The following is a 24,465-nucleotide window of genomic DNA, read 5'->3' as shown; positions in this document are numbered from 1 at the left end:
GTGCTGTTTCCACTCAATCATATTTGTGATTGGAGAGTGGTAAGATGGTGGTGTTTCAGAACAGAGTCCAAATATGGATGCAGAAGTGCAGGAGATCCCCATTGCCTGTCCTGTGCCCTCACAGAATTTAGAAGAGAAGATGGGCAACAGAACCTTGTGGGTAGCAGGTTGGCAGAAAATTACAAAGTTAGGAATGGGTCTGCGTGGGGGAGGAAGTATTTTCCCAGATCATCTTGGGGTAAAGTCCTAGTCATCCTCATGCTAGTTATGAGCTCTCAAACTCAGGTTTTCATTTTTTGAAGTCATTGTTTGCATGTTCATTTAAAATGTTTTATATATATTATTTGGAAATTAAACATTACCAAAGCTAATTAAAATATTTTAAAAATTCTTAGCTCGGAACAAAAAGTATAATAAACTCTAGAAAATCTTTGATCTATTAAAGTTAATCAGTTAACAAGCGTACATTAAGTACCTTTTACACACCAGGTACTCTGCTAGGTGCTGAGGATGTAGATGGAAAGAATAAAACAATCCGTGTTTACAGGGAACTTAGATTCTAATAATAATGGAGGCAACAAGCACATATAAAAGTATACGCACAGTAAATCCAATGAAAATAAATACAAACTAGTTAATTTTAAGGGAGCTTAGAAGGGAAGGCACTAGTTGGGGGATCAGGAAAGGCTTCATGTAGAATTTGGTGCTTGAGTGGCATTTGAAGGAAGAGGAGTTTTATATGAAGTAGAAATGAGGAGGGAGGGCATTCAATCATGTAGCATGGCCAGTGTAAAAGCACAGATGTTGAAGATGAAACATCTTTATGCGAAGAGCCAATGAAAGGCCATTTGGTGGACTGCAGAGTGATGCCTCATTCTGACATGCAGGTAACCTAGGGTTGTTGAAAGTTATACCTGGTGATAGAAGTTTTAGAAAGCCCTACTGAGCTGGAAAGATTTGGAGTACCAAAGGTTTGTTGGATGATCCTCCACAGACAAGCCTAGCTAGCGAATTTCAGAGAAGCTCATCAACCAGAAGGGTGGCTGCCTGATGATTGTTTTTTTCTACCCTCAGCAACTCATGAAACCATGTGGAAGGGTTGCTGTCTGCTTCTGTAGAAGAAGGTCCTGTCACAGATATTTAAATATTAAGATGAAAATAACAAAAAGTTACGTTTCTTAATGTAGTATGCTGAACTGATTTTAAGTTAATGACTTAAGTATTTTTGTTTGTGAAATTTTTTCTTCTTTCTTTTCAGTCCTTTTTATTGGGTTCCTGGATTTTGTCAGCTCTGTTTGACTTGATCCTTGTGGAAGCTATGCAGTATTCATTTGGTATCACAGCCAGTAACTTGCCTTCTGGTTTGTAAGTAACTCCTAATAGATTTGCCTAATTTAGAATTAGATCATACTGAAGTCTTGTTGTCAAATTCCAGTAAAAGAAGAAAAACATTTTGATCTTTCCAATGTAGATTCATTTGATGCTTAAAAAACCAATCAGTTGTGTTTAAATGCAAGGTGTCCCAAAAGATTAATGTCAAGTTTCAGTAAAAAAAAAAAAAGTATTTTATTTTTTTCCCATGTAGATTCATTTGATGATATAAAAAGAAAATCTTTCATGTTTAAATACATGTTATCCCAAAAAGCCCTTAAAGCTTAAAACTTCATTAAGACTTTTGGGACACCTTGTATTTTCACATTTTCAGTATGTTCTGGAAGCATAGTTAATTTGAGCTACTTTCTCTTACAACTTTTAACTTCTATAGTTAAGATGTTAGTTATTAATTCTCTCATTATATTCTTGTAGATAAATTAATTCTTTATGTTAGCATGTAGCATAGTATACCTGTCTTAAAACTTGTGAGCTTTTCTTCCTGCAGAATTGTTAAAGCTTAAACAATAAATTCCAGATATGAAATAAGTTTTCCAAAATGTAATTTCTGAGAAATGATAATTTTTGAAGTTTTCATGATTAGACCCTTTAGAGCAAGGTATGAGTTTCAACACATTTTAATGTGTTACTTTGTGGACAGTGGTAGTTTGAGGATTGGGGTGCGTGTTCTTAGGCACATAGTGGGAGCAGATGTGGTTGACTGGGTCAAGGAAGATGAGCAAAAGGGTGCATAGCATGGATATGGTCATCTGATTCTGTGGTTATGGTAATCCTCTCCCTCAAATAACTCCTGCTTTAAAGCCTGATGCTGTACTCAGAATGTGGTTAGAATGTAGCAGAAGTTAGGTTTATTACTGTAGTTCACCACCATTGTAGGCTCATATCTGAGGCAAGAGTCAGTAAATTGAGGCTCCCCTCTCCCTCCTTAAGCTCTTATCTTTCATGATAATCCTATCTATAATGATATTCAAAATGATGAATGGTGTATAAATGCCATAAAATGTGTATTCAAATTAGTACTAGTGATAGTTTAGTATTCTAAAGCCTTGACTTTATATTTATATATTTCATTAGTTGTCATTGCCTATTAAAATACTTCCAACCTTTTCCCCCAACTCACCTGATTTGCTGATGATACCTACATCTTTTTCCTATATTTTCTTTTCGTGACTTGCTCCAATATCTCTAGGTTTGAGATGCAGATGAACATTCTCACCTTAGCTCTGCTGAGCATACTTCATTCATGCCATTTTATACAGCTGCCACCTCCACTTGAAAGTGCCAGTTGTCAACCTTGTGTTGACACTCTGTCACCTAGCATAGCACCTTGCATGCAATAGTCCTTAAATGTTTGTTAAATTGAAGTGAAGTATGAGTCTGCTGCTCAAAAGGCAGCTATGTTTAACCTAGCTATATATTGAGCCCAGAATTCACTCCACAAATATTGTATAAAACCTGTAATGGCGACTAGTATTTTGATAGAAATAAGTGAAATAGCCAAATGTCTTTGTGTAGATTATAGTTTGGCATGATGTACCTTATTGATAGTTAAACTTTTGTAATGTGTGTACTTCTCCAAATTAAATTAATGTCTGAAAAAAGTTTATTTTTGTTAAAAATTTGATACAGAATGATGTAATTATTCTTCACTTTATCAAAAGTGACAGGGTAGGGAATATATGGTGATTGTAGCTATAATCCATAAGGTCTTAGAGTGGAGCTCTACAAGTGTACAAGTGTACCTGGCAAGTAGTTTTGGTGCAGTTCATTCTTCTAATTCCATCCCTTGTGCTTAAAGTCTTTAACTAAGTTTTCTTCCTCCTAAGATCTTTGGTAATTTCAATCATTTCCCCTTATGTTACCCTATTACTCACTTCTGCTATCAAAGTCTTCTTCCATTCTGGGGGATTCACTTTTCACTGGCCTTGATCTCTGCCTCAGTTGAGTAGGGGAGCAGGAGTGGGGTGGGGGAACAGAGCTGGCCACAGATGGATGCCAGTCCTTCTCCCAGACAAATAACACATACTTGTAGTCTACCCCAGTTCCTTCTGTTCCTCATTTCTCTGGCTCAATACTATTGGAGCAGAGCATATTGTGTACTAGCCTGAACTAGCTTTTGACTTTGTTTAGTGCAGGAGTGAGACGGAGTTGAGAGGAGGGCAGACAGGAGTTGAATTCTTTTGAAAGCCTGTGAGTTGACTTGCACAGCCCTGCTAGAATGTAATGATAAAAGATTTTTGAATAAGCTTATTATCTGATTTTATTTCATTGGGTTGTTACCTCATTAGGTTTTTTGAGTTCTAAGACCTTGAAGGTAGCTGAAATTACTTTATCTTTTTGTATGTAATTTTTATGTTGGAGAAGTTGAGAGAGTATGAGTGGAGAAAGCCTCCATCTGGTTGGTCATGTGACCTAGAATCCTTATTCCATCCCATTTTTCTTCTAAGCTTTTATCTTGTATATGAAGAATCTGTATTCACATTGCTTTTGAGAAATAAAACCTTCACAAATATGAAAAGATTTCCTTGTTTTATTTGAACTTTGTTTCTCTAGATTCACATGTTTAAATTCAAAATTGTTCCAAATAAAATTTTTACAATTTAATGTTACTTTAGATTGTTCAGAGGATTACTACAAAAACTTTTTAATGAGATCATAGATCCAAAGCTGGAAGGTACTATAGTACAGTTCAGCTTTCTTGTCTTACATATGAGGAAAATGAGACCCAAAGGGATTAAATGATTTTCTCAAGTTGATCAAGGTAGTCAGTAGCAGAGCCACAATTTCAACTCAGGAACTGTGACTCCAAGTTTACTATTCTGAATTGCAACATATGTCATATGTGCTTGAGCACCTCCACAAATAACTTTGTGGCTCTTGGATGGGGATGATCTTTTACCAAAAATGTTAGTAATTAGACCTGTCCTTTGATGGCAGGTCCCCAGATGTAGATAAAAGTGAGTAACTGAGAGTTAATTGTGCATACTGACATGCTTTTAATGAAAATATAAAGGAAATGAAAGAACTGTTATTTTACATTTTAATAATTCAAGTATTTTCTAAGATATTGTTAATTTATATCCAGCTAAATATTCAAATAAAATCTAATTCCCATATATTTTAAAATTATCATTTTAATAAGGAACATTTTTCTTAAATTTCATAGTAACTGTGACTGATTCTTTATTGGTCCAGACATGTTGGTTTGATACAGAATGATTGAAACATTTTTTTGAGTTCTTGAAGAGTTTATATCAATGGATTAAATATTTTTATTGTCTCTCATTTGTTTATATTGAATGTAAACTGACCCATTATCAAATTAGAGCAACCAGTACAGTTTTTTAATTTGCAGTTACTTGTCTTCTGGGGAAAGAATGTGGTTTAGATTGGAGAATTGATTTAGTTGAGAAATTGTGGAATCGCTTTTTTCTCTCCATAGCACTTAAAAATGAATTAAGCTATTTTTGTGGTTTGGTGTATTATAAATCAGCTTCAATTGCTGAAATTCAGTTCTGTAAATATCTATTAATCCTCTGCTAAGCCCAAGGATTGTGCTACATACTAGGTTATAAAAAAATTCTGCCCTTAAGAAATTTGCATTCCACTCAACCTAGCAAAAAGAATTCCCTCATATATTAGTAGTCTTTTCTAATGATAGATAAAGAAATTATAGCATTATGTAATATGGATCAAAACATTGAAGGCCTTGTTGCCACCCTTTTTCCTATAAAGTTATGTAAAAATGGACTCAAATAGTCATGGCTTTTATAATCCCTCCCTTCTTTGGGTATCTCCATCATACTTAACTTTATAGAAATAGGGACTATAATAATAATAGCAGCCCATAATTGTAGAGTCATTTACAATTTATGAAGTGCTTTCCTCTCAACAACCACCATCATCCCTATATTTCTGATAAGGGGCAGTTAGGTAGTTCAGGGGATAGAGTGCCAGGTCTGAAGTCAGAAAGACTCCTCTTCCTGAGGTCAAATCTGGCCTCAGACATTTACTAGCCGGGTGACCCTGCAAGTCATTTAACCATATTTGCCTCAGATTATTCATCTGTAAAATGAACTGGAGAAGGGAATGACAAACCATTCCAGTCTCTTTGCCAAGAAAATCCAGAATGGGGTCACAGAGAGTCAGACACAACTGAAAAACAACAACAATGTTACTGATGAGGAAAGGGAGGCTCAGAGCAAATAAGGGACTTGTCTCAAAGTCACACAGCTGGTAAATGGGGTATCAAGGAACTAGAATGATAGGATCATAAGTCTAGAACTGAAAGAGGCCTTAGAGATCATTTAGTTCTAGTCTTATTTTACAGATGAGGAATTGAGGCATAGAGAAAATAAATTACTTAACCCAGGTCTCCTGCCTCCAAGTCCAGTATTCTTTTCATTGCACCAGAGATAAGACATAGCTGCTAGTATCAGAATCCTTTCCAGTGGATGTTTGGATTGTAAGTTGTTCTAGATATTGTATTGAAATCTTCAGTTCCAGATTACCTAGTGGAAAAATTCTATATACGGAAGTTTAGCTAAATGAAAAGCAGCTATTAATTGATCAGCTCAATCTTTCCCCCTTCCCGTCCATTAAAATGAACTGTTTGACAGAATCAACCATCCAACTTGGTGTGATAAATGAACTAGTTGTACTTGGCCCCAGAGGATGGAACTAGAAGCCATGAACCAAATTTGTAAAGAGTTAAATTTGGTCTTGATAAAAGGAAAAATTTCCTACTGAGTTATCCAAATGTGGAATAGGCTACTTTGGGAAGTAGTTGGTTTTTCCTAATTGCAGATCTTCAGAAAAAGGTTAGATGACTGACCATTTGGGAAAAATGTTTTGTTGCGGGCTTCATCTTCAAGTATAGGCTGGACTAGATGTCATCTTCCAAATCTGAGATTCTATTTGATTACTAACTGCCTAAATATAAACATTAAATTGAAATCATGTGTCTTTTCAGGATGAATTCATATAAAGGTTTTAGGTATGGAAGAATAAATATAATGGTTACTAAAATAGCTAAGGATATTCTTTCTTTATCCTATAATGAGTTCAGTACAAAACATTCCTAAAATATGTTATAAGAGGAGGGGTTATTACAGTGTCATTTTATAGTATATTTAACATACTCTTTGACCATGTTAGTAGCAAAAAGAAATTCTTTAATACTTGATTTTTTAAAAGGACCAATCATATCATTTCACTATTTATATTGCTTAGTGACCGTAAGCTGCCTGACCGAAAACTCTTCCTGCGCACGCTTCGAAGATAATTTCGATATAGCATGACACTGATGACGCGAGCTTGAAATTGTTTTGAGACAATATAATAGAGTATAACATCCAGACATGTGCTGAGATTCATGAGGAAAGTGGTAAAGGTACTCCATGGATTATAGCTGTTTTCCTCACGTTGCAGCATTAGAAAAGCAAAACAAATATGAAAGGGAACAAAGCAGACAAGCACTTGTACAATGAGAGTAATAATTATTCTTATGGACTTTTCCTTGACCTTCGGTTTCAGCTTAGAAGTCCGGCCACGAAGGAGACTATTAATAATGAATGAATAGCATCCAATCATGATAAAAAGAGGAATCAAGAAAAAAAAAATCAGACGAGTAAAGTTCAGCATATTAATTGCTTTCAAGTGGATTATGTCAAAAATTTTCAGGCAGCTGGCAGGGTTGGTGTCTTTATCTGGATCTTCATTTAAAAATAATAGAGGGGTGGTAGTTGCAAGAGTCATTATCCAAATTCCAGCGCAAGCTAGCACTGCTTTGCTTGTATTCTTAAGTTCTTTGGTATGTTTAGGCTGCAAAATAGCCATGTATCTATCGGCACTAATAAAGGCAAGAAGCCAAAGGGCAATACTTGGATAAAACATTGTGAGAGCTCCAAGAATGTGACAGAAAGTTTCCCCAAAGATCCATTTACCTTTTCCATAATAAACCATACGGAAGGGTAAGCACAATACAAAGATTATGTCCAATAATGCTACATTCATCATATAGATAGTTACAGTTGTTCTCTTCTTGGTGCTACAACTGAAGACCCATAGAGCAGTCACATTAACAAATAATCCAATTATGAAGATACAGCTATAGAATACCAGTGCTGCAATCTTGTATTCTTCTGGTTGTAAGTTAGTAGAAACAGAATGATTTGGGTTATTTTGGGTAGCCATCTTATTTCTTGTTGAACATGATACCTAGAAATGGAAAAAAAATATTAAATGTATCCTTCCAGAATTCTGAACCTGATATAAATCAATCACCTAGTGAGCTTGGGAGAATTTTTTTTTAATTTTAGAGCATAATAAAGATATATTCGTAAGAGATTATCGTAGATATATCATAACTGATTGGAACTTACTTCAGTGTTGTGAAGCACAGGGGGAGTTTTTTGGCTTTTTTTTTTAAAAAAGCAAATATTTATTGATATCTTCTCTTTTCATATCACCATCATTTCTCAGTATGTTTCCCCTATAAGTGCAGAAAAAGTTCAGCAAAACTAACACATCAGCTACGGTCTTCATTATGTACTAAATACCCTTTCCTTTTCAAATAAAGGAAGGAGATACATTCTCATATCTCTTCTTTTTTGAAAAACATAATTTTATATGTTTTGCATGGCTACACATGTATAACCTATATCAAATTGCTTCCCTTCCCAAAGAGGGGGGTGGGAAGGAGAGAGAGAATTTGGAACTAATTTTAAAAGCATATATTGAAAAATTGTTTTTTCGTGTAATTGGGAAAAAAATAAAATGCTAAATTAAAATGAAACAAAAAAAAAAAGAAAAATCTAATTTTATTTTTTTAATGAACAAAAATTCACTTTCTTTTCTTCTCACCCTTCTTCCTATTTCCCAAATAGAAAAAGTAAATCACATTTTTTGTAATAAATAAGCATAGACAAGCGAAATAAGTTTGCACATTGAACATATCTAAAAAAGTCTCGTTTTCTATCTTGAGTCCTTCACCTCTTTCGAGAGAGAGCGTGTTCATCATGAGTTCTTTTAGTCAATGCATTCATTATAGTTCTTAAGCCTTTCAAAATTGTTTAAAATTTTGTTATTATTGTATAAATTGTTAAATTTTTTTGTCAACTTAGCCAATTTGATGAGAGTGAAATAGAATCTTATAGTTGTTTTAATTTGCATTTCTCTAATTATTATTGATTTAGAACATTTTTTCATATGTCTATTAATGGCTTACATTTCTTCCTCTGAAAACTGCCTATTTATATTCTTTGACCATGTGTTATATGGAAAATGGCTCTTATTTTTATGCATTTGGATCAGTTCCCTACATATCTTTGTCAGAAAAAAACTTGCTGCAAAGTTCTGATTTTAGCTGCTTTGTCCAAAAACTTTTAATTTTACTTAAGAAAAGTTTTCCATTTTTTCTTCTGTGATTCTTTTGTGAGTCCTTTGATCATGAATTCTTTCCCTCTCCATAGATCTTAGAGGATATTTCCTTCCTTGCTGCTGCAATTTGTTTATGTTGTTACCTTTTATGTCTAAGCCAAGGTGAGACATAACTTAAAAAGGCCAAGGTCTCCCACTATATTTGGGGCCGTCTCCAGTCGTCCTGATTTATAGCTTGCTACTGGACCCAGATGACTCCAAAGGAGAAAGTGAGGCTGGTGACTTTGCACAGCCCTTCCTCACTTAAATCCAATTCACTTACAAGTCATGTCATCACCTTCCTGATACCGTGGTCCTCTTCAAGAACAATAAGGACAAACAACAATAAGCCAACCAGACAATTTGGAGCTTACCTCACTGTATGATGTGAATGTTTATCTATACCTAATTTCCACTAAATTGCTTTCCAGTTTTCCTAACAGTTTTTGTTGAATTTGTTCTTTCCATATATGTTGTTATTGTCATTATTTATTTTGCTTTTCTGTTTCTGCTTACTTCAGCTTGTATTAGTTCATATAAGTCTTCTCATGAATCTCTATACTTTTCATATTCGTTGTTGCTTATAGCACAGTAATATTCTAGTACTTTAATTAGCCCACAATTTGTTTTACCACTCCCCAAATGATGGGGCAACCACTCTGTTCCTGGATCTCTGCTACTAAAAAAAAAAGTGTTGCTAAAAATATTTTGTTGTGAATTGGAACTTTCTTTTTATCATTGACTTCCGTGGGGCACCATATATTCTGGGCAATGACTGAGTCAAAGGGTATGGACATTTTAGTCACTTTTTTTTAAAAGCATAATCCTAAATTGCTTTCCAGAACGGTTGGATGATTTTACAGCCCTACCAGCAGTTTATTAGTTGATTGTTTTTCCATAACCCCTCCAACATTTATTATTCCTGTCTTTTGTCATCTTACCCAGTTTTCTAGGTCTAAGGTAAAACCTCAGGTTTTTTTGTTTTTTTGCATCTCCTTAATTTGACTTTCTCATATTATTAGTGATTGGTCATACACACTATCTTCCAGCAAGGATTGATAATTTAAATTAATTGAACTAAGTGAGAAGGTCAGTTTGGATTAGTAGATAGTGGAGGTGAGAATCTTTCACAATGTGGTTTTATTAAAGTACATTCAATAAGTAAAATTAGGTTAGGAGTTTTTGGCAAGCAAAGGTTCTGGGACAGGTTCACCTTCATACAAAAATATTAAAAGTCTTCTGTGTAAATGAATAGTATTTGAGGATCATTTGATGAAGATCAAAATATTTTAAATATTTCTCCTGAAACTTTATTTACATTATTAATGTGCATTATTTATGGCAAAAACAGAGATTTGTTAGACCAAGTTAAACATAGCCTACTCCGCATCCAAATGGTCCCAAATAATAATATCTAAATTAGCTAGATTGGACCATGTCTAAGTAATACTTCAGTATGCAGCAAAGTACAGATGAAGAAATGCACAGATGAGCTAGAGATACCTTTCAAAAGTACTTTTAGCTGTGGTTACCCGCAACAGTTTACAATTCAGTCTTACGAAAACATTCATTAGTCAAGACTTTCATTAGTATTATTTCCTTTAAATGCTTCATTTAGTCAAGGTTCTGAGAAAAAACCAAATATTTTGTACAGGGTTTTTAAGGTCAAGAGACTTTGAATTATTGTAGCAATCCTACTTCAATCCGACTCCAGATTAAATATTAAATGTCATGCAGATCTATAGCCAATTTTAACTTCTCTGATGTTACATAGACTCTAACAGGATTATAAATTTTTTGAGGACAAGGCTATAGATCCGTCATTTTTCTCTCACCTCCAAAGCACACTCATGTATCACACAGGTACTCAATGAATACTTACTGAATCAAATTGGAAAAGATATTATCAAAGCTTATAGAGCCTGAGAAGACAGTCAAAAAGATGAATTCTATGCCTAACCAATAGGTTCTCCTTTCAGGCTTCACAGCATAGTTCTCTCTATTTTTTTCAGTTAACCTTGCTAGATGATAGCCTGACTAAAATCTTGAAATGCTAATTACTACTAAATGATAATGATAATAATAATGGCTTCCATTTATGTGACTCTTTATGGTTTGCAAAAAGCTTTTACATACCATAATCTCATTTTTTCATCCTAACAACCTTATGAGGTAAATAATGGAGACATTATTCCTTGCATTTTATGTGTGTGAAAACTTTGATTTATAGAGCTTAAGTGATGTACTCATAGTTACCAAGCTGTGTAAGGGCTCAAGTAAGATTCAAACCCAGGTCTTTTCCTGGCTCCAGAATTCAACATTATTTGAAACTAGTCTGGCCACAGCAAACCCTGATAGGGTAAAAATTCAGAACAAGAACTACTTTCGCTCAGTGTATCAGTTAATGACAAGAAAGACATCTTTCAAACCAAAAACTTTTTGTTATTTGAATTTGCATTGACTTGGGAGTGATTATCATCTTTTAGGAAGTTGTAGTGCTTACTTTTCTAGTTTCTCATGGCCACCTTTGCTTTCACCAAAAGTGTAAAGTGCTTTTGAACTTTGTGGGGGAGAATTTTATAATACTTCAATTCTGTTGATATTCTAGGGTGTTACAGAATTGGCGTTAGAAATCTGTAGTCCAATAACAGTGCATTTCAACATTACTTTTCTTGTTTTGCTGTTTTATTTATTTTGCTTTTTGTTTCTTTTTTTTTTTTTAGCAGACCTTAGACAAATAAAAAGTTCCTTTGACCTTGTCTTGCCTTGAGTAATTCCATTCCTATTCGGTAAACTTGTATTAAGCTCTATTAAAACTCTTTTATTAAGTTCTGGGCAAAGCCACAAAACTGGGCACTAGAGACAAATTCTATACAGACACTCGGGTCAGAGAGCTTGCGATATATCCATATGAAGATGTGTGTATACATTGGATAAAGGAAAAAATGGGATAAGTATAGAGGAAAGGCCCACACCAATGTCCCCAAGAAATTTTAGGAGTAAAAGATGACTTTCATCCAGAGGTGGGACAGGGCTTTGATGGAAGAAAGTTAGGGAAGGTTTCATAGAGGAGATAGCATGTGATTTGTACTTGAAAGGAAGGAAGCACCTTGACTTCAGTAGATGAACTAGGGGGACGAGGCCATTCTACATAGTGCAATAAGGCATGAATAAAGGAGAGGGCAGGATGAGACTAGAGGACTTGAGAGTTTCTAGAATAAAGAGTACATGAAAAGAAGTAGTACTGAAATAAGACTAAAAAGGTGGGTTTGGGCCATATGGCTTTGGATGATAGAAGAGTTTATGTTCACATTGGAGTCTATGAAATGATTAAGACCCAGAAGGAGAATCCAAGCGACCTCTATGAGTGAAATCCACATGAACTGAACTAATGCCAAAACAAATGGCTGAGTCCTGCGGATTTGTTAATGGAAGTAGAGGGGTTTATAGGCAACCCAAGATCAGGTCCTTACCACTAGATATTACAGATGAGTTATACTTATGGGTCTTAGACTTTTGATCAGTGTAGATTATGCAAAGAAATGTTTTTAAAATGTGCAGTGTGTCACTGTAGGTCGCAAAGATTTTGCACCTACTGAATACCCAGCAAAAGACCTGACTGATGGCTGAGACAATAAATTGCTCTGCTATAAATATAGATTTCGGTATCCTTGAGAATTCAACAATAAATTGAACTGGAGCATTATCATAGGCAAAGCTGTTAACCTATAATTGCCTGAACATATCATCGATCCATAAAATTTAAGAATGATGTTACTATTCCAAATACTCAATCTCCAAGCTACGTGGAATGAAAAGCTTTCAAAATATGGAGACATAACAGAAGAAATTAAAACCATTTGGAAACAGAATGATGGATTTATAGGGTGAGAGACAACCTATTTTCTTCCAGAATTTGTTCTGAAGATGCTTTCTTTGAGAATACAGAATATAAGCTTACATCCCAATGCTTTAATTACCAAAAAAAAAGCAGCTATTTTATCTACTTGTTCAACAGTCCACCTAACATCAAACATAAAAGAATGGTAGTAGGATAATGAGTTGTCCCACAGCCATTTCACCTGGACTCAATTGGGAAAAAAAAAAAAAGAATGAACTTTTTTTTTTTAATTTTAGTTGAGCTTGTGGGTTTTGTTGGTAGAGAAACTCCCTCTACCAATGCAGATTGGTACCTTCTCTCCAATAGAGAATTGCCTGTGGTACTAGGAGATTAAGTGATTTCACTAGGATCACCCATCCATTATGTTTTAGAGATGGTATTGAATCCAGGCCCTACTAATACCAAGCTGACACTAACTCTCTATCCACTGTCCCATGCTGCCTTCATCATCATCATCATCATCCTCCTCCTCCTCCTCCTCCTCCTCTTCTTTATCATGCTATAACCAATGCATTATATAAGTAAGTGCAAACTTATTAATAAATACAACCTGAGAAAATTAATGGTGTGGGATGATAGTGGAAAAGGGAGGTGTGTGTGTATACACTGAACTTATTAAAGAGATAAGACAATATAATACATTTTAAGGTTTGTGAAACACTTTACGTAAATTATCTCTTAAGCTTTACAACAACCTTGTGAAATAATTATAATGCAGATATTATGCCCATTTTACAGATGAAGAAACTGAGTTTCAGGAAAGTTCAGGTGACTTGCTCATGATCATATAGCTGCTAGTGTTGCTACTGCTAACTACTGTTTGACATTTTTTAGCATCTTAAAGTTTGCAAAATGTTTTACTTATGTTAGCAGCTGCTAGGGATATATTTGAAGTCGATCTTCTTAACTCCAGTTTCTCAACTCTTGTCTGTCTGCTAGGCATGTTATTATAAAGTCTCATAAAGTGATTCATTAGAGGTAAAAAGAATGAAATGCTTTTCTGGTACCTAACCAGGGTCATATAGGAACTAATGGTATGACAATCTTTGTTTGGGGGTCCTCTATCCAGATTACCCTTGAAAGAGATTATCCAAAGGATTGAGTATGTCTAGAAACCTAGATAGATGTTCCAGCTTACAGTTGGTATGATCTTATGGATCTGTATGTACTTAATTAATGACTGTTGAATAGATTAACAAGTTTCTCCTTATATTATTAAGGACACTAAAGCTTTGTAAGCTAACAGACCTCTTGAAGGATGAATTGGAAAAAAAAAAAGTGGTACAAATGGATTTTAAAAGGCACTTGATGTCTTTAAGTATAGAGCATTGTTACGTTTTCAAAACTAGAGTCCTTTTTAAGTACATCCTCTCAAAATTTATCTGACTTTGTTTCTAGATTTTTTTTGTGTGCGTTATGAAAAACTAGTTTAAACCAGTAGTAGGGAATAGTTACAAACATCTTTTTTCTTTAAAATGAAAATAAAGTAACAGACTATGATTGCTATACATTTTAATATTCTTGAAAAAAGGTATATAATTTATATGAGTAGGTTATAATCTATATATTCTAAGATTCTAAGATCTTGTAAATCTAAGATTATTCATTAGCAATGTTTTAAATAGCATATTATTTAAACATATCTTTGGAAATTTTAATTTTTTTTATTAAAAATCATATAAGAAGTCAAATATTCCTTACCTTCTATGCATTAAAGTTATATGTAGGTAATCCTTTTTCAGTGTCCCCAAATCTGTAAAAGATGAGAAGTCCTTCTGTTGCTTTTTTTTTAACTTGCTCTAAAATAAGTTGTTGTTCATAAGGCAATCTAGGTCAGGAAATACAGTTTCATTTTTCAAGTTTTAGGCTTTTTGTTTAACAGTTTATCTTACATGCTAAGTCCAACGTTAAGTACTTATAAGATTGTTTTTACTCCTTTGCCTCTTTTAGCAAATACTCTTTGAAATAAAGGTGGTTTTTTTTTTTTGTTCATGACATCATCCTGGATGTATTTTTTCTTTCATAAATGAGATTCTGTTATGCAGTATGTACGTAGCATTAGCCCACAAAAGAAAAATGAATAGTATTTAAGAGAGACTTTCTGAGTAAGAAATAGGAGAAAAATGAATGTTTCTTTTGAAAACTGAATGATGCCTGTGCTAACAGAAAAAACAGTACTATTTAGTATGCATATCAGTGACTTCAGGAAAATTAAATAAATTTAGAGATCTGAAAAGTGAAAGTAAATCTTATAAATTATATTTTCATTTAAAAATTTTCTAACAGATTTAAAACGAACACCAACTTTCCCTGCCCTCTTTAATTCTAGTGCCTTTCCTCTGTTCATTATCTCTAATTTATCTTGAATATGCTTACCAGTATAAAATTGTTTGCATATCATCTCCCCCATTAAACTATGAGCTCCATTAGCCAAGAACCTGTCTTTTGCCTTTTCTTTGTATCTCCCAGTGCTTAGCACAGAGTCTGGTATATAGGAGGTTTTTAATAAATGGTTATTGACTGACCAACTACCAACATTTGTTTTCTTTCTTAGCTCTGTTTTCTATATAATACTCACCACTTCTTACTTTTCTTCTCGAGTAGTCATCAGTTCTTCTTCCTTTGTATGAGAAAATAAATAACTTTTGACTTCCCCAAAAGCTGCTTTAAAAAAAAAAAAGAAAAAGCATTTGGGATTCTTTACTGTATTAATTTACATACTCTGGGTATGCTAATGAAAAAAATGAGTTGAAACTGATAATAAGGGAAGTAATGGCCCCAAATGAGGCATCTAGAAGCCTACCACTTCCTCCTCACCCTCCCCTTCCTTTTCACAGAGCAGGTTGGTAACTAGGAAGAGGAATTATTTTCTTATTGTATATAACCCTTAAGCCTTTCATTTGTTTCTTTTGAAATAAATTCGTTTTCATATTTCTTTCTTGAAATTCTTCAACATTTTATTTTCTTAAGTAGAGTTATACAATTTGATTTTTTAAGAAAAGGCTATATCTGTACACAAATTTGATTAGGTTGAAATAAGTAAAATTGTCAGTTATTTAAAAATACTACAGTCAGTTACAGGTTGTTTTAATTAAATAGGCTGTTTTAAAAATTAATCAGTTATTTGAATTAAGCTGAGTTTTTTGTCTTAATAAAACAAACAAACTCCTTTTAATCTAGGACAAAACAACAGTAAGGCTGTCACTGCTACTCCTGCATGCAGTTAACATCTATTTTTACTATCACATGACTGTGACCTCAAAAATCAAATCCACATCCTTTCAGAGAATCTAGCACTATCCATTGACCTTGATATATTGTATGTCTAAATGATGTTACCTTTTGTGCATCATTGTTATGTGAAGAGAAGTCAGGGGTGTAGTAAAAATGACAATATTAAGATTTGACACTGGAAGTCCAGGATTTGAATTCCAGTTTTGCATTTTATTCAATCATTGTTCTATCAAGTAAATCACTTAAACTCTCTGGGCTTCTGTTTCCTCATCCTACAGATAAGGGTATGGAACAAGATGATTTCTGTAAGGTCTTTTCTAGTTATAAATGGTAAGAATAACATTTAATGGCATTTTAAATTTATGAAAATAGGTCATTTCCTAAAATTGTTGATAAGTAATTCTCCTTATTAAATTTTATGGTTTCTAACCTCTTGCTTAATGCTTATGCCCAAAGTGCTGCCTCCCTTTTAGGGAGGAACTTGTTTATCTCTCTTATAGATTCTCTAAACAGTGCTCTGTTTTTTTCTAATATCTTGGCTTGTTAAATGGTAAGGTTAGAAAGAACATTTTATTTGCTGACAGAGAAAGGCCTATTTGCTTACATAAGATAGGCCTATTTGCTTACATAAGATGAATTTATTCCTTTTGCTTACTGTGAAAACTCAGTATTTCAGCCCACCTTTTTGCATCTATTTTTTACACCTAAAAAGCCTTCTGCTTGTTCAACTTTGACTCTAGGCACCTAAGAGTGACTACAGTGTAAATTTATTCTTAAAGTTTAACATTAGTTGCTTAAAGTCACAGTAACAGAACTTTTAAAAAAATTATAATTACTAGGTTGTGTACTGTAAAATAAAGCTATTTTGGAGATTGGTATTAGTATGGGCAAAATAGTGGCAAAAAATGTACAGTATACCTGTGTTTAGTAGTTAGCTACTGTTTAGCTAGAATTTTAATACCTCTCTTTACCTGTGCTTTTCAAACTCAGACTCAAAGAAGAGTTAAGTATACTTCCTATGTCTGGGACTGTTAGACTTCTCCCAAGCTCTGATAGGGTAGGGTATGAGTATCAGAGATGCAGCCTGGTCAGTTTCAGAAAGGCTTTTCAGGACAAGCTAATTCCAAAGTCAACAAAGTCGCTTCCTAGACAAAATCAGAGCATGGTGGATACCTGAGGGAGGTAAAGCCAGACACATGGCTTTTCTGGCTGCCTCCTCAAGGTTGACATTTTAAAAGAGACACAAAGACATGCCTAGATTAGGAAAGACTCCTAGGAATTCCTCACTTAGGCCCAAGTGACTCTTTGAAAGCAAAGACCGCTATGAGACCACACAAGAGCAGCCTGGCTGACCTACCCAGGTTCAGGTCTGCTGTTCTTCCTACAAATTTTCCCACTGTTCCATAGCCCTGCTTAACCAGGATAACCCCTTATAGTCTGGCTTCCTACTTTATCATTCCCTGAAACTGCTATCCACAAAGTTACTAATGATCGCTCAGTTGCCAAATCCAGTGTCTTTTTCTTAGTTGTCACTCTCCTTGACCTCTCTGTAGCCTTTCACATTGTTGATCCCTGTCTCCTCCTTGATACCCTTCTCTCTGGGTATTCAAGACGCCGCTCTCTCTTGATTTTGTTTCTACCTGTCTGACCACTCTTCTGTCTCCTTTGCTGGATCCTCCACCAGATCATATCCTCTAACTGTAGGTGTTCCTTTGGATCCTGTCCTTGACCCTCTTCTCTTCTCCTTCTATACTACTTCACTTGGTGATTTCATCAGCTCACATGGATTTAATTATCTTCTATATGCTAATGATTCTCTTTTTAAAACATTCTTAAAATTTTTTTTAAAGGAAACTGCTTTATTCTACTGAAGGTTCATTTTATAGCATACAGAAAATTCTATAAGGACAGGATTCAGGATTCATCATTTTCAGTATTTATTTCTTCAATTCAAGCTATCTCATCTCTCTCATTTTTTTTTTTTTTTTTAATGAAGAGGTAACTGGCCTGGGACCTCTCTTTATTTATTTTTAAAAAAACACTTAATAGTATTTTATTTTCCCAATTACATGTAAAGATAGTTTTCGGTATTCACTTTTATAAAATTTTGAGTTCCAAATTTTTTTCTCCCTCCCTCCTTTCCCACCACCCTCCCTGTGTAGGTTATACATGTACAATCATATTAACCATTTCCAGATTAGTCATGTTGTGAAAGAGGAATCAGCACAAAAGGGAAAAACCACGAGAAAGAAATAAAGAAGTGAAAATGGTATGCTTTAATCTGCATTCAGACTCCATAGTTCTCTTTCTGGATGTGGATAGCATTTTCCATCAGGAGTCTTTTGGAATTGTCTTAGATCAGGTTTTTCTGAAATCTTCCTGCTCATTGTTTCTTATAGCACAGTAGTATTCCATTACATTCATATACCACGACTTGTTTAGCCATTTCCCAATTGATGGGCATCCCCTCAATTTCTAATTCTTAGCCATCACAAAAAAGAGCTTATGCTAATGATTCTCCTATCCACCATTCCTGTCCCAGTTCCTCTTCTGACCTCCAATTGTTTTGGGACATCTCAGACTGGGTGCCAGTAGATATCTTAACCTCAGTATGTCCAAAACATAACTCATTACCTTTCCTCTAATCCCACCCCCTCCCACCCTCACTACCACCACTACCTTCCCAATTACAGTACTGTAGAGGGCTACAGCATACTCCCAGTTCCTCAGGATCACAGCCAAGGAGTTATGCTGAAAATTTCATCTCTTTCTTCCAGTATCCAATCTCTTGCTAAGGACTGTCGATTTCACCTTTGCAACATCTTTCCTCTGACACTGCCACCACCCTGGTGCTGGCCTCTGTTACCTCCCCTCTGGACTGTTGCAGTATTCTGCTGGTGGGTTTTCCTGCCTCAAGACTCTCCCCACTCCAATCCATTCAGCCACTGAATTTATTTTCCTAAAGCATATGTCCAACCATGTCACTCCCCTGCTTGGTAAACTCTAAGGGCTACAGGATCAAATACAAACTGCGCTGTTTGGCATTCTAAGCCCTTCATGACTTAGCCCCCTTCTACTTTCCTATTCTTAACGACATAGAATCTTTCCATTACCTGACATATACTCTTCAATACTGTGATATTGGCCTCTTGGCTGTGTCACAAATGGGACACTCCATCTCTTGACTGAAGGCATTTTCTCTGGCTAGAATACTCTTCTTCCTCTGCTCTGACTACTGACCTCCCTGGCCTCCTTTAAGCCTCAACTAAGGTCCCACTTTCTACAGGAAGCCTTCCCCAACCCTTCTTAATTCCTGTTGATTATTTCCTATTTATCTTATCTATAGTATAACTTGTTTTGTATATATTTGTTTGCATGTTGTCTTGCCTATCTGATTATGAGCTCCTTAAGGGCAGGCAATATCTTTTGCCTCTTTTTGTATCCCTCGCACTTAGCACAGGATCTGATAAATAGTAGGCCCTTTCAATATATCTTTATTGATTGATTGATGGCAATGAAAATCTGCTATGCTACTAATTGTCTGATTCTTTTCCTTACTAGAGAGCTAATATATTGCTTCTCTAAACTTTACCACAATAATAAGCCCATTACATATTAACTAATAAGCCCATTTTTATAAAAAATAACTTTTCCAAAACAAAAAAAAGTAGTGAGAAGACTGACATTGTCTAGCATTTGCATGTTTTTGCTAATCATTTTAATATCTGGCTTAATAGAAGGCAGCTTGATTCTTATTTCTGCTTCTGTAATAAATCTCTTGTTATGTGTTTTTGTTGGAGTATATGAAGAAAATCTGACCTCACACAGACATGTTGTTAGAAAAAGGGAGGAGTATTTTAATAGGCAAATAATGTCTTAGTATTGTTGTGAGAATAGTTTTGATCTCACAGACCCCCTGAAATTTTCTCAGTAACCCACAAGGATCCTCACACCACACTTTGAGAACCACTGCCTTATGGTATATACCTTGCTCATGATAACTAATACTTTTTGAAGTGGATTAAATTGTGGAGACCTGACAAATCTCCATCCTTGGTCCCTGCCTCCTCTGCCTCTGAGTGTTGCTTTGGACTTCGTTCTCCTCTTCCTTTCTCTCTCGGTGTCATCTCTGTATATGAAGGATCAAAAATTGTGTTTCTAAATGTATGCTTTAAAAATTCATCACTTCTCCAGAATTGTCAGAAATCTACCTGATTTCAGTAATCCATAAAAACCTAGCTTCTCTGAAATGACTATTCATTTTCCCATTAAACTCATAAAATTTATTGTCAAACATTTATGTACCTTACCAGGTGTTACATTTAAAATTTATAGACATAAGGATTCCTATTTTAAGAGAACCAACTACAATAGCACACAGATAAAACACAGGTAGCATTTGAGTTGTGTTCCCTTTAAGAACTTCTTTTTGAAGGCTCAGCTCAGATGTTAGTTCTTCCATGAAACTTTCCCCAACCCTAAAATTTCTCTCTCTCCTTTTTTTTTTTTTAAAAGGCAGTTGGGGTCAAGTGACTTGCCTAGGGTCATACAGCTAGTGTCCAGTGTCTGAGGTCACATTTGAACTCAGGTCCTTCTGACTCCAGGTCTGGTGCTCTATCCATTGCGCCACCTAGCTGCCGCGCCTGAAATTTCTCAAAGCAGTTTCCTTGGTCCTTGCCCTTGTACATATAACACTTTCTCTTGTATAAAAGTCATTCGTGTACGTGGTGCTTCCATCCTTGAGAACCAGAGCTATCTTTTTGCCCCCATCATTGAATATAGTGCAAGAAGCTTTAGACTTGATATGAAAAGATGTGGTTTTGATCCTTGTTCCTGTTCTTACTATTACTTGTGTGACCTGCAGCCTCTCAGAGTCTTTTTCTTCATATGTGAACCCCAAAGTGCTGTATAAATGTGAATTGCTATATTTAATATAAATTTTTAAAGCATTTACTGAATTGAAGAATATTACTGTGGCTGCTTGTCAGGTGTAATAGTGGCAGAATTAGGATTCATAGAATAATTTATAGACTAGAACTTCCATACACAATGCCCCTTTTTGTGCTTGAATATTAGGTAGAATATGAGTTGTATATTGGTCCTCCAAATCACTGATCTTATAATTAAAGCTACTGGTAATAGCTAATAGGTTCCAGGTTTTAGGTTTGAATAAATATATAGCTATCCATGTAATTTTTATTGACTTTTTATTTATTTTATCAATGAAAGGGAAAAGAAAAAAATTATAATATTTATCTGCTATCAGCCAAATAGAATAGGATATTTTCTTCAATAATGTTCTTAGAGTAAGTCACAAGTTAAATTTTTTAGGAAAAGATTTTTTTAAAAAAAGACATCCCTTTCTCTGTGACTGTTATCCTCTCCCATTTAAAAGAAAATAGTACTGTGATAAAAATCTGTTTAATGCTTTCTAGATAACAAGTACTATTCTACCTTATAAAAGTTTGGACTACTAATAAATATGAATGGTATAGTATGTTATGCCACTACTTAGATAAGCAACCTAGAGCAGATCACTCTTGGGCCTAAATTTCCTCATTTGTAAAATATCTTTTTTTTCTTTAGCAGGCCTTGGAGACAAGAAGGGAGACAATATCCCATAATACTCTTTCTATTTAAGTGGAAAAGGGAGCATGTGGGACAGTGTGTTGAGTGATGCTATAATATGAATACTAGTGGCCAAAGTTTGGTTATGGATATTCACGTTGTAGGCATGATTTGGGATTTATAGTTTTTTCTGTGATTTAGTTTACAAGTATTTTACTTTATTTCAGTAGTTTTGGACTTTGTCATTAAATGATTCAGTGATATTCTGATCAGGATTTTTTTCCTAAATTTCTTAGAAATAGGAGTCTGCATCCTTAGGAACCTATAGCATTCATCTATTTAATTCCCCCCCCCCCCCCAAGACTGTTTTGCCTTGGTGAATTGATAGGTGAAGTTTTTGTAGCATTGATTTTTATTATCATAAAGGAATACTCTTCAGATTTAAGTTACACCCTGGGCTACCTTCAGTACTTATACATTGGGACTTTAGTAATACCTTAAATTCTCTAAACTTCAGTTTCTTCATCCATAAATTGGGAATAATGATGTTCTTGATGATGAATAAATATGATCTTTTGATGCCTTTCAGCTTTGAGGTTTTACTCTTGTTGAAATCTTAGCTGTTAAATCCAGTAGATCATAAACTTGTTGAGGGCAGGAATTATTTCACTCTTGTATTCCCATTGCCTGGCACATAGTAGGTGTTTAGTAAGTGCTAATTTATTGATTCATTGATTGATCTTTTAAGGCCCAGCCCCTGTTCCCTCTTCTAAAAAACCCTTTCTCCTTTCTTCAAGGTATTCATTCTTTCTTTGATCTTTCATAGTACTTTGAACTCTTCTTATTCTCTGATTATATTCTCTTTGGCTTGGTACTTATTGACCTAACTGTACTATAATGAGAGTATATTTATGTGAGTTCCATGTCAGGGACCATGTCTTAATTATCTTTTATTTTCTTAAAATGCTCTGCATGTATTTGAATCAATGCAAGGATCTGTCATTTTACTGATGAAGGTACTCCTACAGTAGAAGTATAGGTCACAACACCTCCATCCTTTTTCATTTTGGACAGTTATGCCTGTGAAGGATGGTACACAGTTATGTGAGGAAAGCAAGATAGTTTTTTTATCAAAGAACTTACTGCATGGAATTTATTGTATAAATAAGCACAATTAGTTAACCATACATTGCTTTAAATTTTTCATGTATCTTATTAAGCTTTATAACACATGGATTTAAATTTCATACATGTTCAGAATTTTATGCTATACTGCCACCTACAGGCAATCATGTACCTCTTGACCTATTCTCCCATTCAATAAACATATTGAGGTTGGGAGGATATATTATAAGGGCTATGCTATTTTTCCCTAATAAAAAGAATTTTGTTGAAATTTTTAAGTAAAAAGTAACCATAACTGAGGTAGTTTGCTCTATAAATGAGGTGGTTTGGCACATTTTTAAAGCCTTTTATAGCATAAACAAAACCTTAAATAAGATTGAATGTGATTAGGAAATACTGAAAGTTTCACTACATACATGTTCATCTTAAAACAAGTGATTTTATCAGTCTCTCGAGAAATACTTTTTTCAAGTTTGTAATTCACCTGGCTCTTTAAACAGAGCTACTGTTTGCTAGGAATGTAGAATATAGAAAAGATGACCATTTATGAGACCCATACTTATGAAATATATGCAAGAATAAAAACATCAAAACTAATAAGTAACAATAAGATATAAAGAGGTTGTACATTTTTTTTAAGTTTGGGGAATTTTTCAGAGTTCATCCTTCTGAAAACGAGTGTGAAACTGCTATAAAAGTTTGGTGGAAACAATTTGTTTTATTTTGGGGAAAACAGTACATATGCATATACTTTTTATATGCAGGTAGTAACTATATAGACAATGATTAATTAGTTTCTATATTTAGATTATAAGGGAAGGGAAAGAAAGTAATTAGGATTTATATAGTACCTACTCTGTGCTAGGCACTGTGCTAAGTGCTTTACAAATATTGTCTCATTTGATCCTCACAACTGTCCTGGGTCACACAGCTTCTAAGTGTCTGAGGCCAGATTTGAATTCAAGTATTACTAACCCTATCTACTGCAGCACCATAAGAAATCATTGTATTTGCCAAATGTACCATCATTCTATAGCATTTTTATGTGCTATGCATGGACAAAGATTACCCAAAAAGACCAATTTTTGTTTAGGTGTTTTTCATGAAATTTTTTAGAAGTAAAAACTTGGTTTTTAAAAATGGATTTTGAAGTTTTAGAAAAAGAAAATGAAATGAAAATGGAAGGGGCAAGGGCCATGGGAACAACAACAATAGTAACAATAATAATAGCTAATATTTATACAATACTTAAAATCGAATGAAAAGTGAGTAGAACCTCAAAAATGAATCAGTTTAACTTTTATTAAGCACCTGCTCCTTTCCAGGCACTGTACCAGGGGTGAGGACACACAAAAAGGCATAAGATAGTCTTTTCTGTGAAGGAGCTGATCATGTAATGGCAGGGACAACATGCAAGCAGCTGTGTACAAACAAGCTATATACAGGATAAATTGGACATAATTAACAGAGGGAAGGCACTAATATTAAGGGGGGTCAGAAAAGACTTCTTGTCTTTGTGGTATTTTATTTTATTTTTTATTTATTTTTAGTTTTCAACATTCATTTTTATAAGATTTTGAGTTCTAAATTTTTCCCCTTTCCTCCTCCCCGCACGATGGCCTGCCATCTGATATAGGCTATACATATGCAATTATATTAGGCATATTTCCACATTAGTCCCGGTGTGAAAGATGAAATCAGTACAAAAGGGAAAAAAACACGATAAAGAAAAAACAAAAAAAGAGAAAATATTATGCTTCGATCTGCATTCAGTCTCTGAATATGGATAGCATTTTCCATCATGAGACTTTTGGAGATGTCTTAGA

At 34.5% G+C, this 24,465-nt stretch overlaps 2 protein-coding genes across 7 annotated transcripts in view; one reads left to right on the top strand and one right to left on the bottom strand.

The window, feature by feature from the left end:
- UBAC2 (UBA domain containing 2) overlaps window positions 1–24,465 on the top strand; it is a 228,026-nt gene that overhangs the window by 36,994 nt on the left and 166,567 nt on the right. For both annotated transcript variants that reach the window (XM_027854128.1, XM_027854129.1), the window contains one exon: window positions 1,259–1,365. In XM_027854128.1, coding sequence (XP_027709929.1) covers window positions 1,259–1,365 — 107 coding nt within the window. The remainder of the gene's footprint in view (window positions 1–1,258; window positions 1,366–24,465) is intronic.
- On the bottom strand, window positions 6,546–15,402 carry GPR18 (G protein-coupled receptor 18). 5 transcript variants are annotated; one of them, XM_027854134.1, is made up of 4 exons: window positions 15,291–15,402; window positions 14,414–14,540; window positions 7,776–7,885; window positions 6,546–7,611 (listed from the first exon to the last, which is right to left on the bottom strand). In XM_027854134.1, exon 4 carries the CDS (start codon window positions 7,585–7,587, stop codon window positions 6,595–6,597), a length of 993 nt encoding a protein of 330 aa, XP_027709935.1. In that variant the 5' UTR covers window positions 7,588–7,611; window positions 7,776–7,885; window positions 14,414–14,540; window positions 15,291–15,402; the 3' UTR covers window positions 6,546–6,594. The 5 variants fall into 5 exon arrangements, with proteins under 5 accessions (XP_027709935.1, XP_027709934.1, XP_027709933.1 ...); XM_027854133.1 differs by having other exon boundaries at window positions 14,414–14,465; XM_027854132.1 differs by lacking the exon at window positions 7,776–7,885.

Source organism: Vombatus ursinus, unplaced genomic scaffold (genome assembly GCF_900497805.2).
Source record: "Vombatus ursinus unplaced genomic scaffold, bare-nosed wombat genome assembly UNPS02010304.1, whole genome shotgun sequence".
NCBI classification, from domain to species: Eukaryota; Metazoa; Chordata; class Mammalia; order Diprotodontia; family Vombatidae; genus Vombatus; species Vombatus ursinus.
Note: the sequence above shows the minus strand (reverse complement) of the source record. Positions and strands in the feature narration are given on the sequence as shown.

Excerpts from the sequence above, each read along its gene's own strand:
- GPR18 (XM_027854134.1), bottom strand. The coding sequence starts at position 7,587 with ATGGCTACCCAAAATAACCCAAATCATTCTGTTTCTACTAACTTACAA.